We start from the raw sequence: 18199 nt of genomic DNA, 5'->3' as shown, positions 1-18199 counted from the left end.
AAGGCTCTGCTTAATTCCACATTTATTTGCATTTATTCTTTCATTTTTAATTACTTTCCCTGTAATTTTCTTTTTCTTTTGACGTTTAAATACTGTGCTATTCCCATGCCAATATGACCAGCCACCTTTTGGTCACCAGTGACCACCTTCCTCTTCATTCAGCTTTCTTCTTAGTTTTAAGGTATTTAACAAGTAGCTGGCCAGTGATAAAAATTTAAAGCTAGATCCAAAGCCCTCAACTACCTTCAGCTGCACTACTCTGAGCCTGGATCATGTTCTCTAAATTGCTGCAAGATAGCGACTGTATCCTTCTTTTCAATTTAGATAGAGAAATATTATTCTGTGCATTATAAGAGTATTCAATAATCAAGACAAAAATATAATATCAAATATGCTAAGAATAATTATCTAATCAGATAAAAACATTTTGTGCTGGTATTTCCAATCCAAAACCTAGGCCAAAGTAAAACTGGCACTTTACATACATACAAAATACCAGAACATCAAGTTTACCTCTGAAATGCAAACAGCAGTACATTTAATCTTATCTTTACTAGTCAGCATTTCATTAAATTCTCACACCAGACCAAAACAGGGTTGGTTTTTTTTTCCTTTCTACACCTCCTGATTTGGAATATCTATGCATGAGTAAGCAATACCTGAAAGGAGGGGGGTAATTAAAAGATGCAGTCCTGAATTTTTCAAAACCATCTGTAAAAACTAAATTCTGTTAAAGGCATTAAATACAAAATCTGTTTTATAATTTTACAATATCAAAGTTAAGAGGCTTAAGGAGGTAAAATAAAACCCACCCACACAGACCCCAAACATAAAATCACAGTGACTCCTTGACAAGATAATGTAGAAGCAAAAGTTTTCCACAAGTTCAAGTGACCTGGAATAGAAATATACTGAGAGTTACAAAGCAGAGAAACTCTCATCATGCTCAGGAAATCCTGTGACCTGACAAAAGTTTGAGACAGAAAGTACTGGCAGCAAAAAAAGGGAAGGAAATATGTATCTCCTCACTCTGATTTTAATTTTTCCTAAGCATCCTTTTATGGTCACTGGGGTTTTTGTTTGGTTTTCCAGAATTATTTTACTAGGGGGCTAGAATGGAGACAGGATACAGGGCTGGATGAGATCCTTAAGAATATGGTTGTTCTATTTATGGCAAAATGTAATTAATGCTGTAAGAATTCTACTGATGCACCATTTTGAACAATTTATTTTAATGCTATGTTCAATGAATTTAATTCCATGTTTACTTACACTGCTAACATGAAAAATTCCTGCATTTTCCACAGGTGGACTCTGTTTTGCACATCATCACCATATGTAAATGCACGTGGTTAGACATGTTGTGCCTTAGTCAGTAACTTGCAAATAAATCAGAACTGCAATTGGGTTTGTTATTTTTTTAGTTTTGTTTTTTGGGTTTGGTTGTTGGGTTTCTTTTTCCTCTGATTCAACCAGGAAATAGAGTACTGAGACATTTGGCCAAAACCATTACAGAGCTCTACCTTGAAAACACACATACTTTGCAAAAGAAATTTAAAACCATTTCTAAGTTGGTTTCAGAGTTCAAGAGGAAAGGTTAGTCTCTGCTGACAAGTGGAGACTTGTCTGTGGTATTTTAGTACACAGAATGGGTGAGCAAACATCAACACCACCACTAATATACAAATGTCTTCTGTAATACCAAGTTTTTAGATACTTAGTAATTTTTTTCCCCACAAGCAAATTAGTTTAGATTTTACCAGTTCTTACAGTGCATCAGACAGTCAAGAATCACACATTTTGTGGTTCACTTTTAACTTCATATACTTTCGGTATATGAAACTTAGCTCTTATATCATCTAGAACACAAGCCTACTGCTTGATTAACTAATAAGTAAATCAGAATATATTACAATTCACAATGTTCACTGTAGTCTCACTTTTCAAAATGGCATTAGGTTTTCCATTGATAAGCTTACTTGAAAACTTAATTTTCTCATTTCAAGCATTTGAATAGCGGATACCATACCCAGGGTAGATCCAACAAGTGACTGATTTTGATCCAGGACATAGTGCACTTCTTCTTTCAGGTCAACAATGGCAGCAAATTCCTTAAGATGAGTAGATCTCGATGCTCCTAGTCTCTCTGCATATATCCAAAAGAGATTTGAATCCAGTAGATACAGATTCAAGGTTTTGTTGGTCCTGCAGCTCAGACCAGTAAAGGTAGTGCCACTACTATGAAGGTCAGGAATAAAACAATTCCTATCCTCAATGTGAGGAATAGAATGTTGGGTGTCATCTTTCTTCCCATGGGAAGAAAATGTTACTTTTGGGGTCTGAAATATGGTCTTCTCAGAACTAATGAAACTTAAAAAATGCCTGTTTACTGTCCTGCAACATGCAGTGTAATAGGTAAAGGGACTATAGAAACTTAAGAAATTGCTGCATTCTATGGTATTTGATATAACTTGAAAAAAGGTATGTTCCTGGAGGTAGAAAGAGTCCAAAGCTGCTTCTATCTCAAAAAAGTTACAGTGTGGCACATGGACTTTATTTGGTTTGACACCAAGTGTCTGGTTAATGCAAAGCTCACAGACATTGTGAGTTCTAGATATTGAATGCCACTGTGGAAGCACCACTGTGTTACAGCATGGGGACTTGGTTATTGAAAATGTTTCTGATAATTTCATATGTGCATCTGGTACAGAGGAATCAAAAGCTGGTGAATCAGTGTCTCCTAAGTGTTGAAGATCTGGCTCAGCTGCCTGGCTTTTATTACAGTTGTGGTATTCCAAGGCCACTTTGGTAATCTACAGGGCAGGGGAGAAAAAAAGGGAAAGAGAAAAAGGAAAAAAAAAAAAAGGCAACATTAACTGTACATAGTTCACTTCAATGCAGTTATCTGTTGCAGGTTTAACAACATGCACGCAATGACAGAATTTCAGAAACATGAAGTTGACTACTCTTCTCCTTCATTCTTACAAGAAATTACAGGAGGTTCTGACTTGATAACAAAGTTAAATTTTCAGATATTTCAGCGTGTAAGAATTAAACGTACAGAACAACAAAAAGCCACTTCAAATATTTTTTCAGTCCACGACACCAATCTCGGGGTCCTCTTTGCATCCTATCACTACTGCATTTTAAGGCTAAATCCCACTACCTGAAGCATTAATCAGTACAGGTTCCTCAATTTCCCAACACGAGAAGAACATAAAAGCATTCCCCTATGAAAGGGATTGGAGCTTTTTCCTGCTATAGGTGGTACACAGATTTTGTAACAATCACTAACAGTGTTGAAGCAATGTTAGTATATTCCCAGCCATGGGCATATAGTTGTAATACTGCAGGTGTACTTTGCATATAGTAATGTGTGACTTTTTGGAAGAAGAAACCAAAATAGAAAGAAAAGAAAAGCCCGCCTCTCGGTGCAAACATTCCTGTGCTGCATCACCACTTTGTTCTTAATCAAGGGGAAACAAGCAGTGAAAACAGCATTTGTGTGGACTACAGAAGGAATTTTCTTCCTAGGAGTTAAAGAATATCATACATAAGAAAGAAAATGAAAGAGGGAGTTTCCCTTCCCTTTAATCTATCACATTAAAAATAATCAGATTACAGAATATACACACATTGCTTACACAAGAACACTTTGATAGGAATCATAATTATCAAAGGGATGGTGAAGCATCACATCTAAGGTGCTGTGTGTGTCACAGGACCATTAGCATTAAGATGTGGTTTATACCAAGTTTGTTACAGTCTAAGAATTTTTTGTTAAATGTTTTCATCCTGAAAATGCTCAATTAACTACTTAGAAGAAACTTGACCCCTCATACCATAATCTAGCCTGAAGATTTGGACTACCTATATAAAGGAACATGAACAGAAATTATGAACAGAAAACCAGTTCTGCAGTAAGAAATCTCATTTCAGTGAGCTACTATCAGAAAAAGAAAAATCTGCTCTTAGAGCTTTCAACATACAACTTGACAGCTTTGTTCTTTGCCACTTCCTTCCAGTCAAGTGGTTTCACTGCTTGATGAAATCCACAGGATATGTGCAGTAAACATCTCTTCCCATGGTAAACAAGTTGCATAATATCTCTCTATGAAAGTAAAGCTATACAAGATCAACTGGAATATTTTGTATCTCATTTCTCATTTTGATAAATACTATTTCTTAGAAATCTGAAAAGGAACATCTTATGTTGACTGATTTGATCTAAGTAAGTGGTACCTGTTACTAGAATGTTTAGTCTGTGAGAAGCATCACTGAATTAAGTCTGTTAAAAATAAGACAGGTTGGTACAAGAATAATCACAGGTTTTTTCCAGTCTTTCGGTAAAGATTTCCCCAACCCCACCTTGTAGCAATCTAACTTTCATTGTGTTTATGTCTAACGTTGACTAAATATTGTATCATAAGTTATTCTTTTTCTTTCCTCATTGCTTCAGATACTGCAATACTAACTAGGCCTCCCTGTGGAAATCACACATTCCAGGACATAGATGCCATGTATGTAAGGCAGCACTGCCATCAAAACTTAGCCCCACTTTTCACCTTCCACTGATTCTTCTTTCTTGTTTCACACTGTCCTCGGTGCTACGTGATGACCACTGTGATGTGCAGCTTTGTGATGTACCAAATGGGACAATGCGTTAAAGATGAAAAATAGCCTGGGGAAAATCTACTTTTCAACCAAGTTAGTTTCCCTATCTCCTTTACTGCACAGCTACACAAACTCCTGCCTTGGGCAGTTCGGAAATAGAAATAATGGCAGAGGAAGAGAAAATTGGAAGGCAACTAAGGAATGCACATAATATAAAAATCAGTTTAGTTCTGAGGAGGTTTTCAACAGGGCTATACTTCAAATAACACTGTCTGGTTTAATAAAAGGTCCATTCTTCCTTGCATAATCGTGTCTGGAAAGATGGAAGAGGAGGAGAAACAGAATGGGTGGACAAAACACTGGTCCTGCAATACTCCATACATTCTTACTCTTTCATTTGAGCCATATCAACTGGAACAGAAGACCAAAGATCTGCATCTCTCACACAGCACTCACCACAAGAAGGAGGAAATCAAGGAAAAGAATTAGGTGCTTGTTCTAAACAATTGTTAACATGAGACAAAGGCATGTTGTGTGGGATGCAAACCAGTGTAAGAGACTTGGAATAATATGGCTTGAGAAAAAGTGTTTTTAAACAAAAGAGAATACTTGGAACAGTGAAGTAAAATATCTGTCACAATTAAGCTCAGAACCTGGACTAGAGTTCTCAAATTCTAATATTTTTAAGTAAAAAACAAAACAAAACAAGAAAACCCCCACATTTCACTTACTTCATCTAAAAGAGGATGAATTTCTGCTAAGGGATTGTAAGGTATAAATATAAGAAGTGCTGGTCCTTTCTTCAGCTCGTTGTTTAGAAGAAGGCTTTTTCCACCATGTGGTCTCAGCCAGCGTATGAGCATCTCTCGATTTTCTAGAGCCCACTTGCAAATGTTCTCAGCAGTATAGTTCATGATGTCATTTGGATAGATCTTGAAGGGGGGAAAAAATAATTATTTGTCCTCACTTGTTCGTAATTAATGCAGTTGTCAAATACGCCTTGTTACTATAATGCCTAAAAATCCCTAAGTTTAATTATACTACTCAGCAAGCTTCAGCATTTCATATATCCTTTCCCTTTAGAAAAACTTTCCAAATACTCATCAAATCGTAGCAACACATGCAACCTTTCAGGCAGAAAGTATTCTACCAGGAAAGCTCCTTTTTCTTTTACTACATCTTTTTAATCTTTACTTTTCTCACCAATATAAATTTCCTTTATAAATGAAAGAGCTCAGTCTCTATGTTGATATCATCACGTATCCTGATTTTCAGCATATTGGAAAACTTTTTCCCACTACTCGTTCACCAAATTAACTCATTATAAATTAGTCTTTTAAGACTCCAGCATCAACACTGAATTTAAAGCTGGTATTTCTTATTACCGAATACGGGGATAAGACATACATAATAAAAAGCACTCACAACTTCTACAGTCATTTTAATAAATTAAGGCAAGTTTATCTTAAATCATTTGCCCAGACAAAAGTAGTTTTATGTAGTCACCAGTAATTTAACCCGAGAAATTCATATTTTCCCTAGTTTCAAATGAATCAAGTACATATTACAATCATAGAATTTCCAGTCATGGTAGCAGTGTGGATAGATAAGGTCCCTATGCCACACAGCAAATCTGAAAGTTAGTATTTTCAGCCTTAGTCTTCCAAAACCAAGGCATGTGGATCAAGAGTTACTATAAATTTTCAATTAAATTAATTTGCATTATTTTTCTGATCAGTGTAATGTCATATTTTAAACCAAAATGCAAGTTTTCACTATTCCTATTCTCTCCACAAAATCTCTTTGTCCATATCCTCATTCAAGTAGCCTTCTATTTCTGACCCACTTACAGAGGTAGAAACCTTAGGAAAAAGTCTTTGTGCAGTAATTTCTGAGATGCTTGGGGTTTTGGGGTTATGTTTTGACAGAAGTGATCAACTTGGGTTGATGTTTAAAATATCTGCTGACTTGCAGAAAGAAAATGTGTGTTACTGTACAAAAATATTCCTCTTAAAACATTCTGTATCCTAAAGCTCTGTGAAACACTTATTCAGGGCCTATTACGACAGAGCTTCAATCTCCATGTACTGGCTCAGAGGCACTACAACGTAAATAAAATACTCACAAGAGATGTATTGACATGTCTGTGCAAGTACACGCTGCCTGAATGCACCAGTGAGATCTCCTCTGCAACATGTTTATCTGTGATCACTCCAAAGCGTATTGTTCCAAGGTAATCTGAAAGGGCAGTTTGGACAGTTTTTCAGTTTTTAAATACAATTACACACATTGAAGCTCTCTCCTGAAAGCCTCAGAAGAACACCTTCAAACCAAAACATAGGACATTGCTGTGTAAAAGCATAGAAATCTTACTGAACACAACTGCCAATACTGGCGATTAAGTGAGGAAGATGACAACAGCAGGCAACAAGAACAAATGTGTTCCTCTTCTGCACGCAAGGTATAGAGAATGTTAACCTGAACTGTGCAATTTTTTGCCTTCCTTATTAAATATAGAATCTGGTACTAATCATATACAAAGTGTGCATATTTAAATACAAGAGGTTTTATATTTTAGATTATTAATGCAATAACAGGGGGAGAAAGCCCTTCTCCTCATGCTACCTTGTACCAGCTCTTTAACTCCATCCAGGAAAGCATTTTCTTGAATTCAGTTACTAAGTACTGACAAAGCCAAGTGCATCCTCATGAATATGACATTTCAAATGTTGCACAAGACAAACACTCTTCAATTCAATTTAAATAAGTGCTAGTCTGATTATAGCTCCTATACAGGTTGCAGCTACATGTTTAGGTTTTTGAGGAAACTGTATGTTAATGTATCCTGGAACAGCAGCCTGTCATATACTTTATTCCATGATGGCCAACGCTATAATAAGCCTTTCATGTAAGCAATCCTCGCACTGTAGTGAGAGACAGTTTCGTAATTGGATCAACATCAAGAAACACTCGAAAGGGATTAATTCCCAAGTTACAAAATATTGCAAAAAAGTACTGAAGTCCACATACATAACTCATTCACAGATGCCTTAAATTATGAAAATGAAGCTTTTACCTTTCTTTAATGAATGCAGTGCTGATGTGAAGAATGTTAAATAACCAGGTGGTTGAGGTGAAGCATTGAACTCAAAATATCCCAGAACGCCAGGCTGAAATAGAAAGAATTAGAGTTAGTTATGTTATTTTCAAGAGTAAACATATGGGACACAGCAATTATTTGCCTACAGTAAAACACAATAGATTTTTAAAAGACAAGAATATTTACGGAAGAACAGTCACTCTGTGCTGCAAGAAAAGTTTTAATATTAAAATACTTTATGGAAATCAGTTCTAAAATTGTCAATCAAAAGCTATGTATGAGAGAGAGTTTTTATGGATGTAGATGGATAAGTTTCAAACCACATTATTTCCCATCTTAGCTATCAAAGTTCACTAAAAACACTTAATATTCACTTTGCAACTATTCTGAGTCAGTTCTAGCACCAATATAAGAACCATAAGCATCATAAAAACTTCTTTTCAAATTGGAGTACCAAACATGTTCACTATGTTGCACACAATTAGAAACTACATATGGATTCACCATTTTGTGCATGAATAGTTGAGCTGCTAAACTAGTTTATCATCCCATCACATCCTCATTGCAAATTCCTTCAGTGTATCCTGCAGAAGTCAGTGAGAGAGCAGCTACACAAAAATAATCAAAGAGCCCCATATCACACCCACATATCCATAAAGTTCTTCGAACTGCCAAACAGACAAATTGAAATTTAAAAGGCTCATCCCTAAACAGGCCTACTGACTTTGCCAGGTATGAACACTGAATACCTTCATATTGAATTCAGGAAGAGAATCTGGGAGAAGCTGACTTGGAACAGAGAGGTGTATAGTAGTCCTTAGACTTCTCTTATTCCAAAATTTCAATTAAGTTTTGGTTTTAAATATTGAAAATATAATCCATTAACATTATTATTGTGTTTTTTAACACATCACTCAAATTGGCTTCATAAATTGTCACCATAGTAAGTGAGGGAAGTTGGTTGTTTTGTGTTGTGTGTTTCCCTGTTCCACTCATGCATACAGAAAGAGCATTTGATACACAAAGGAAGAGCACTCCAGGGATTGCTGTGGAACAAAAGAGTCCAGACTCACCGATCATCACATGTATTTGTGTGGCAAATATACTCCCACATAAGCATTTTGATTTGTTTTTTCAGAGACTGCTTTATTTTTTTGTTGAGTTTTACACATAAAATACTGTCCTTAGTAATATGAATTCAGTAATTCATACCAGCCATGCAAATTGAGCTAATTTCAGTATGAATTTGTGATCTCAAGATGTTCACCAATAAAAACATTGCCCATTCCAAATGATGACCTGCTCTTTTTAGGCAGGAATTCTCCTTCATGAATGAATGCTGAATATATGACCCTTGTTCATAAAGATACCTTACAAGGTACACCAAGAAAATCATGAAGATTATTAAAATACCAGCAATTAGTGAAATTTCCGCAATAAAAACTGTCAAGAAGGAAATAAAAGTGGAAATACAACAGAAGGGAAAAAATACAGCAAAATAGCATCACTCATTCTTTTTTAAACAATAAACAGGTTAGTGATTAGTGTTCACCTTTCTCTTCTAGTACCAAATTAAGACAGTAAAAGGAAACGATCGCTTATAAAAAGCTTTTAAAGCATTCAAGTGAACCACAATAAAGAGACAGACAAGATGATCCCATTTCCTTGGACTGTTTTCGAGTACCATTTCTATATGAATTGAACTTATGGCACCAAATAGTGAATGAGAGTCAGAAGTGACAGTAAAATGTGACAAGAAGCCAAAACTCAAATCTAGAAATATTTATAAAGTCATTTAAAAAGGTGACATTCTGATTCTGACTGCCAGTTCGTTGTACACTAATAGCTTAAAACTTCCAGACTGTGAAGAGTAAGATGTTTTTTCAATAAGAAAAAATCCTAGTGGAACAATATATACTAATGCTATATGCCTGTTAATTAACATCCCTTTAATGATCATCCCAGAATAGTTAAAATTTCTTTCCTGTTACAGGCTTCATTACACATAAGAGGAAAGTGTCTGAAGTGCTGTATTTCTTCTCAAGTATCATGCAGATTTTCCTGTTCTCTCAGAGTGGAGAGATTCACTTGCTAATACCAACTCTGTTTTAACAAAATTGAACGCTTCCTGGTGCTAGCAACAAGGAGATTCAAGTCTTATGAAGAGATTTATTGATATAAATAAGAGGTTCCTAGTTTTGAATACAAGTATGTCAAGAGGTCCTTGACTGCAGCAACTCCCACTTCCTTTCACGTAAGAACCTCCAGAACAGTAACTGATTTAGCAACAGTACCTGCATGCAGTTTATGTGGGCATCTACATACAAGCTCTCACTGACGATCAGCTGTTTCTAGGAAACCATCTGTGTGGAGTTATGGTTAACTACCTACATGCAGGCAGCTAGGAATAATCAGTTGAACACAATGTGACTTGCTGCTATATCAAGCTGGAGAATAAAATACTGGAATGTGACATAGGGATAGTTTTTGCGCTGGCATTGCTAGAGTTGAGCGATTTTCAGTACCTGCCTCAAATCAAGCATTGGTAGGAAAGTTTTGGAACAAACCTGAGGACATCAATAGTGAAGAGTCATTAGAATATCTCCTAGTGAAATGTATGTATGGAAATACAAAGTCAGCAATTGTAGTGTAGCCTATTTCTTGCTTAGTCTCTGCACCAGAGCAATGGAAAGTGATGTCTGATGCCAATTAAATCACACAAATAACAGACTTGACAAGAATCTCGTCAATTAAAGAGCAAGTTCATAGAAACTTTAAGAAATAACAGAGATCTTCAGGTGAATAATTTTTACTGGAATGTTTTTATCACTGAACCATGCCTAAAGTCTGTCACAGTTCTTTGAAGGAATGAGGAAGCACGCAGATGACTTATCTACTTGATGCAGCATACTGTATTTCCCCGAAAGCCTACAAGAAGTTACCAAACATACTAGAAGAAACTAAGGTGATACGAAATAACATAGAAGGTCCTTTTCTAGATTAGTAGAAAAGTTACAAAAGTACAGGTAGAAGTTCTTGGCTTTCCACAGTCAAAGTCAGCCAGCCAGGATGTGTACTGATGTTCACAGAGTTCGACACTTCTATAAACACTTCTGAAAAGGAAGAGAAGGCTGAGAAATAAAATTTTCAAAGCTTATTGGTAATCATTGAAGCTGGCTCAGAGAAGCTGCAGAAAGACAGTATTAAATGACTATGTGATGAAAGACCTCTGAAATATAAAGGCCAATAAATGAAAAGTAATGGGAATGGAGAACAGAAAAACAACCACCAAGCTACTGATTAGCTTTTACAATTAGATAAATGCTTTTACTACTCAATTAAGTGACTTCTGTGCCAATTTGTAGTTATTTATTTTTATGTTTTGGCTATTTTGCATTGAGGTAAGGGAGATTCCCCCCCCGAATCTCAAACTTGTGCAGGCAGGCAATTCCTGCCTCATTTTATCTGCAAACACAGGACAGAAAAAAGCAAGAGGAAAGGAATGTTACCTCTGGGGAACAGAAGAACCAATATTACATACCACTAATTCTGCAATGTAGAAATGCAAAGAAGCAGCTATTGATTGATATTAAATTTACAAGTAAAAGTTTTCATCTTCTAATGATGTTAATTGTGTATCCAGAACTGAAAGCAAATTCTCACACCATCATTTAACAAACGCACCACAGTACCCACACAAGAGCAAGCTATTAAGTCAAATTCACTTCTGGGGCAGATCCTACACACCTGGTTAATGCTCAGGAAGCATTTCTACACAGAGCAAAGAAGAAAGCTGACACCATGTTAAGACATATAGCAGCTACGTCCCAGAGAGACCAACTCCTCCCTCACTTCTCCTAAAGCCATTAAATGTGCCCTGGGCACATGTAATTTTCTTAAGTGAATGAAGCTTTTTGTCTAACTAGAGGAGCTGCACGTTTTCGGCCTCTGTGCCTTGGGAAGAGGAGGCCGTTTCTAGTAGCTGGGTTAGGCAGATGAGCAATGAGACATGCCAGTTTGGATTAAAATGAAACTGTTACATCTCTGCAGTTAAGAAAACAAAAGAAGTCTGATTATGAGTACTTCCAGGTAACTGAGTTACAGTAGGAACTGCATATCTTTCTCTTGATGTAACTAAGTTCTTCCTACATATTCCAAGATTTTAACTTCTTTCCAAACGGGAATTTTTTCCTTGCTCTCAAAAATTAAATTCTAATTCTTATCCAGTTCTAGTTTTGCACTATTATCATTCCACAACCACACACACAAAAACCCCCAACCTTACATAGTACCAGCAAAGGCAGAATCTTTACTTCTGACTCTTCAACTGGAATTTTTTTCACGGGGTTGGAGCGCCCTCCTGTGAGAGCAATACAGCATCTCCCAACAGTCATGATTTGGTTGAGGAATGGATATAACAAACATCATGTAACTAACACCTCTTGGCTTACGTTTGGCTGGATTCTGTCCATTAGTATTTCTTCAAAACAAAAACATGCTAATTAACAATTGAATATAACATAAAATACTGCTGGATTTCAGTATCTCTTGGTGTGGTTCAATTTACAAAAATACTTTGGATGTTTATCTTTGTACCTTTACAGTACTGGTTGTTCAGGCATGCCAACATGTTTAATTGATTGCAATATTCAGTTAAGTGGGGACAGAGCTCCTGGTTTTCTCTGCTAGATCCTTTTCTGTCAAAAGCTGGCTACTGGAATTTGAACACAAGATTAAAGCACCAAGAGCTTCACAGACTGGATGGAAAAGGACAACTATGGGCTTAAAGTCCTCGCTATCAGCAAATTGACAGGCAGCAACAAAATGCCCTTGAAATAAGAAAAGAAGGGTGCAGTAGATCTTTTAAGCGTGAAAAAAAGGGAGAATTTCAGCTCAACATGATGCCCTGCAAATGAATAACTCAGCTACTTACAGCTTACCAACCTATTGCATATTTCAGATTATACACAGTGCTTGGACACCAATTATTACACACCAATCCTTGGACAGAGAAACAAAACAATGAGGACCAAAAGTGAGTGACAGGCAACTGCTCTGCGACCTACTGCTTCCTTAATATGGGAGACCTTAATACCAAAGTAGAATGAAAAAGCCAAGGAGCAGACCAGGCCCTAAGGAACTGCCTAAGTGCAGGCTGGGGATCAGCTAAAAAGAGGTTCTTTTCAACTGAAATTTTCAAGTCAAAAGTAAATACCTCTTACATAAGTCTGCAGAACCCATTCCCTAGCAGAACACAGGACTGAAAATTAGATACTGATGATAAATCTTCCAGAAAATATTCTGAGATTCAAATTAATAAGCTTTTTAATGAAGAAATCACAAAAGCCTGATCAAGCAGCAGTGATCAAAATGCCTAATGATCCATCCTTTACTGTCTTCTCTCCCTTCTGCTAAAAATTAGCATTTTTAATATCTAAAGGATCAAAAATCAAAGGAAAACATTAGCCAAGGCTCTCAAAATAGCAATTTGTGCCATACACGCGCCTCCTGTAACCTACTCTAAACCTAAAACTTTCTACTTCTTAAACACAGGAGTCACCTCCTGGATTATATATTCACCTACAAAAGGTATAAATTGCCCCAACTTGCACGGGAAATATTAGAAAACATTCACATTTCTAACTGTTTAAAATGATGAAACTAAGTGTTTATTTCTGGTTTAAAAGGAACTTTCCCTTTGTGCCTATGTTTCCCTCTCCATCCATCTTCATGTACAATTCTCTGCATCCCAGCTCCTGATTCTCAGCATTTTCCTATTGCACTCACCTGGATTTACCCTGTTTCCTTAACTTTACAGGGGCAAGACACTCAGCACCTAGTGTCACGGACTCGGAAATAACCTCAGCCTTAAATGATTGCAGGGCAGCATGAAGATCAGACTATATGCTTAGTCCATTTCAGAAGAAAGAGCTAACAAAGGCTGAACATAAACAGAGATTGCGCATTTGGAGCCACAGAATTCGAAGCACAGGAAGGGGACAAGTTTGAAGATAGCAATAAAGATATCTGTTCAATTGCTAGGCAGTGTTTGAAAAAATATTTTCTGTTTCCTCCATAAATTTGTCTTTTAACTTAGTATTTTTCCAGTAGAAGTCCACCTCCTGCTAGAAAGCAAATATAAGCTTAATGACACTATGCTTATTAGCTACCTTTTGCAGACCACTAAGAAATAATTCACGTAACACAGACCAAAACCCAAGCATGGCTGTTTTCAAATCTCTACAGGAGGCAAAAAAGTAACAGGAGTTTTAGAATGGCAAAACCAAAGCAGTGAAAGGACAACAGAATTTTTTGTGATCACAGAAAGCATCAGCATCAGACAGACACACAATTCCTGACTCACCATCCCCACTTAAAACACTGGAAAACAAAACCCACAACTGAGGGATAAAGTGAAGTGTGAACAGCACAGCACGTTCCCACGGTAACTATCAGTGTGCATTCCCTTACACTGTAGAAGCTTTCATTTAACAGCACTGCTCATGCTCTGACCTGCAGCAGAACCAGTCATTAGAACAAGTGCTAATTCAAAGAGGAACTCTGCTTTGTTCTGAAACACTGGAAAGCCCCTCACCCGGTTTGGCAATGCTAGAGCATCAATCTGTTGATCAGGTGTTCCATTCTGCCCAATAGCTTAGGGTTTAGTAAGATTACAGTTATGCACTACAGAAATGAACAGTTATAAAGGGATTATAAATGCTTCTGTTGTAAGCACATTTTGTCTAATTGCAGGTTATTAATCCACTAGTACCGCTACCACTCTTGGCACTTCTGAACACAACTGACCAAAAATTAATAAAATTCAATGTACCAGTGGATTAAAATCATGAAGTTACAGCATACAAAGTGGTTAGGAGCCATTATGTCAACTGATTTCACATTTGTTTTTACTTAACAGACTTATCTTATTAGAAAGGTTTACTATTCCTTTAAAAATTAAAGCAATTGTTACATATTTCTCAAATAATTTCCCAACTTAGACTGCAAGATTATTGTGAAAAGATTTCTCCCTTCTTTCTTGTTCACATGTAACTTTTCAGTGAGGTAACAACTTCAACTGTTGTCTCTACATACTAAAGTACTGTAAATTAGGAGCATCACTAAATCATAAAAGTAATTATACAGGGAACCAACATTATGAATTTGTCATTTCATATTTTTATGATTTTAACAAACTTACAGGGCACTGATTTCAGGATCCTGGAAATAAACTAGTACTTTGGAGCAGATCAAATTTAATTGTGAAACAAGTCAAACTCTTTCTGAACCACAGTGGTAAAGCTAGAGAAGAGAGACAAGTACCTCATAATTTGAGAGGAAATCTAGTAATTTTGATCGAGACGAGATGTAGAGTAGTGGTGTCATCACCCGGCGAACAAACTTTTCAATATAAACAGCACTCATTGGGCCTTTGTATTCAATTGGTCCAAAACTAGTACCAAAAAAAATAATAAATCATTAAGACTTAAATTAACAATAGAGTCAGTCCCTCCTGGGGGTGGCAGAGATAGGAGTTACATAGACAGCATGCTCAGCCTCTAGGGAATTGATCTCTGTGTTAATTAACAGTGGCTTCTGTAGCTAATACAGGAGTTGTGTTACCAGGCTTGAAGTACAGTACAGACATTGCAGTGACTCTAACGCAGTGTCTATGGGTAGGTGCAATGTGTTGGTGGGGACGAAGGGATGGAGACTACCTCTCAGTCCCAATGCAGAAGTTGGTAAAATATGGGTATAAATCATATAGATACCTTTCTGCTTTGTCCAAAGTAAATACATGTGACTTAAAAATACAGATCTGAAAAATGACCCTTTTTTCCCTTGATTCTTTTTTAAATCTTAGAAAGTTCAAACAGTATCAATCTGAAAAGGTGCAATATTTTTTACAAAGACTTTTACAAGTAGCACTCAATAAACCAGGGACAAATCCAGTCACACTGCTGATGAACGGACTCAACAAGTCCACAGTTTCTGCCCTAGCCATCTGATAAAACAGCTCACATCACATTAGGTAGTGCTAAAACAGAAGGCCAGCTGGGTCTCGGGGCTACGATTTCCAGAGCTTCTGCCTCATTCAATTGAAATCCTGCATCTATTATCATTAGGTTGAACAAAGCATCACAGTCCAAAATGAAATCAAACACAGAAAGCGTGAAGAATTAGGCCACTCCTACTGAAGAATGTAACGTGATGCATTTTTAAATATAGTTTACACATACAGACACACTGCCAAAATATCAAACTCACAGTGAGATACCTATATTCAGATGCTTTGAAATGGTCTTCTACAGCCCACTAGATTATTCTACATCCTACACTTGGCTTAGTACCAATCTTTGTCTTAACAGCAACATGCACTGCTTCACCATGTCATATGCCCAGCACACAACATTCAAGGTTTAATATCTCAGGCATGAGGGGTGCTTTGGGGTTTTTAATGGAGTATCAATATGAATTTACATCTCATCTTGTTGCAACTCTGTTTAAGGTTACTGATAATACCCAAGTGTATCCATCTATCATGGTGTTATTTTAAGATCAAGTAAGTTTAAGTCAATGTACATCCAAGTGGGATTGCTGGGATTTTTTATTACAGTTTAAATTATGCCAATGCCATCTGTGTCTATTCCAAGTTCAGCTGACAATGATCAGGATTGTTCCTCCTCAATACATAAATCCCCCAAAAAACCAAAATCAGCCTCTGTAATGGAAGACAGCTGCAGTTCAAGACTAGAGTACAAGAATATAACGCAACTGACAAACTACACAGCATCCAGCTCTTTTGTACCTAAGATTAGAAAGTGTTTCCTTACCTTCTGCTCCAGAGGAAAAAAACAACAAAACATACAAATACTAAAAGAAATAAAAGTGAGATTATATAAAATTTTATACAATGATATCTCAACATCAGGAGCATAAAAAAGTGAGTGTGAAGTGCAAATTTAGAAGAAAGTCTTTGATACATAGTGCCACTTAAATATGCAGTTAAATTCCACTAACTTCAATAGTCCTTAAGTACATACTTTATTGCTGTCACAAATTGGGACCAGTTGATATAATCCATCTACAGAGTAAGCAGACAACTGAATTCATTTATACATCTGAATTGTTTACTTTTCATTGGAGGCAGAACTTCCAGGAGATGTATAGGCAAAAGAAAATTTCCTTAAGATGAAGAATTGTGCAGCATGTCATTTAACTGACATTTACAGCCCTTCTTGACACCCAAGTAGCATACAGGATGAGCTTCACCCAGAATCTCCTCCTCTACAACTATTTACTATAGCCATAAATATAACATTTTCAAAATGCAACATTTTACGCAATATCTCTGTTTCCCAAAACAACAATAAAAGCCCCAGACTGGACTTATGAAATCTTACCTCCGATGGTACAAGTGTATCACAGGAAAATAAAAGAAATGCTTCTGCTTCCTGCATTTCCCCTGGTTCCACCAGCAATTTACAGCCACAAACAGCACCTACAAAGCAGGTAAAAATTCACAGCTGACAGAGTACATTACTGTGCCCTTCTTTATCTAACATGTATTTTTTCCAATCCATTCCATCTGCTATTTTCAGTGTCTTTTCAACTCAGTATTCCACAGCTGATCCTCTTCACTCTCATACACAAGACTTTTGTTTGTCATTTTGCAACAGAAATCCTTCTGGTCACTCTTCTGTCTAGTTTTTAAGCTTCTTAATCAAAATTCTTCATATTTACTAACCCATAATCCATATTCATTAGTTTTTCTGCAGAGTGGAGCACAACAAGTGGAGGTTTATGACAGCAGTGCCTGTGAAGTGTTCACAGGTAACCGACCTCTAGAAAGCAGTGCTATGGCTGCAATCTTAGGTGATTAACAGTGCCTCCAAGGATCCTGGAACTGGAAGTAAACTTGCAATTGCTGTCTGAAGGCAGGTGAATAAATCAGGGAACACTTTACAAGAAGAAACTTCTAGAGTTTCCCATTCAGGAGTAGAAATAACAGACAACCAAGAAGGAAACACAGATTGCTTTCATTTATTCTAACACTCTATGCTGAATTAAAATAAAGACAATTGGCTGAGTCACCCTAAAATATGAGCATTCAAGTCCTACTGGTTCCCATTGGATGCCAGAAATTAGCATCGTCTTGGAGATGAAAAAGGTCATGTTTAAGATTCATATCTTCCCTGGAGTTACCTGGTCTGACAATCTGCTGGCCACATGTTCTATTTCTTCTCTTGCTGCAATGGACTGGCCACACCACGGTGCATAGAAGAAATACAGCACAATTTCTGAATCCTGACGAAGGTGATCTGCATAGTCTAACTGTCCCCGAAAAAGATCAATGACTGGAGATCTTGTGGAGAAAAAATTCACTGGAAGTTTTGCTGGCATCGTTACATCTTTTGCTCGGCTGCAGGAAAGAAATTAAGAGTGGTTATTGAGACTGTACAACAGGAGTTAAAACAAGTGTGC

The 18199-nt window shown here is 36.8% G+C and overlaps 1 protein-coding gene across 8 annotated transcripts in view; it reads right to left on the bottom strand.

Annotated features, from left to right (window-relative positions):
• Nucleotides 1–18199, bottom strand: part of TXNDC11 (thioredoxin domain containing 11) — a 39514-nt gene that overhangs the window by 16073 nt on the left and 5242 nt on the right. For 6 of the 8 annotated variants that reach the window (XM_030482372.1, XM_030482367.1, XM_030482375.1 and 3 more), the window contains exons 2-8: nt 17921–18137; nt 17119–17216; nt 15038–15167; nt 7691–7784; nt 6740–6852; nt 5346–5546; nt 2030–2813 (exon numbers count right to left, since the gene is read on the bottom strand). In XM_030482372.1, coding sequence (XP_030338232.1) covers nt 2030–2813; nt 5346–5546; nt 6740–6852; nt 7691–7784; nt 15038–15167; nt 17119–17216; nt 17921–18118 — 1618 coding nt within the window. In that variant the 5' untranslated portion in view covers nt 18119–18137. The remainder of the gene's footprint in view (nt 1–2029; nt 2814–5345; nt 5547–6739; nt 6853–7690; nt 7785–15037; nt 15168–17118; nt 17217–17920; nt 18138–18199) is intronic. The other 2 variants (XM_030482373.1, XM_030482374.1) reach the window with 1 other exon arrangement.

The sequence above is a fragment of the Strigops habroptila genome, chromosome 4 (assembly GCF_004027225.2).
Source record: "Strigops habroptila isolate Jane chromosome 4, bStrHab1.2.pri, whole genome shotgun sequence".
In the NCBI taxonomy this organism is placed as follows: domain Eukaryota; kingdom Metazoa; phylum Chordata; class Aves; order Psittaciformes; family Psittacidae; genus Strigops; species Strigops habroptila.
Note: the sequence above shows the minus strand (reverse complement) of the source record. Positions and strands in the feature narration are given on the sequence as shown.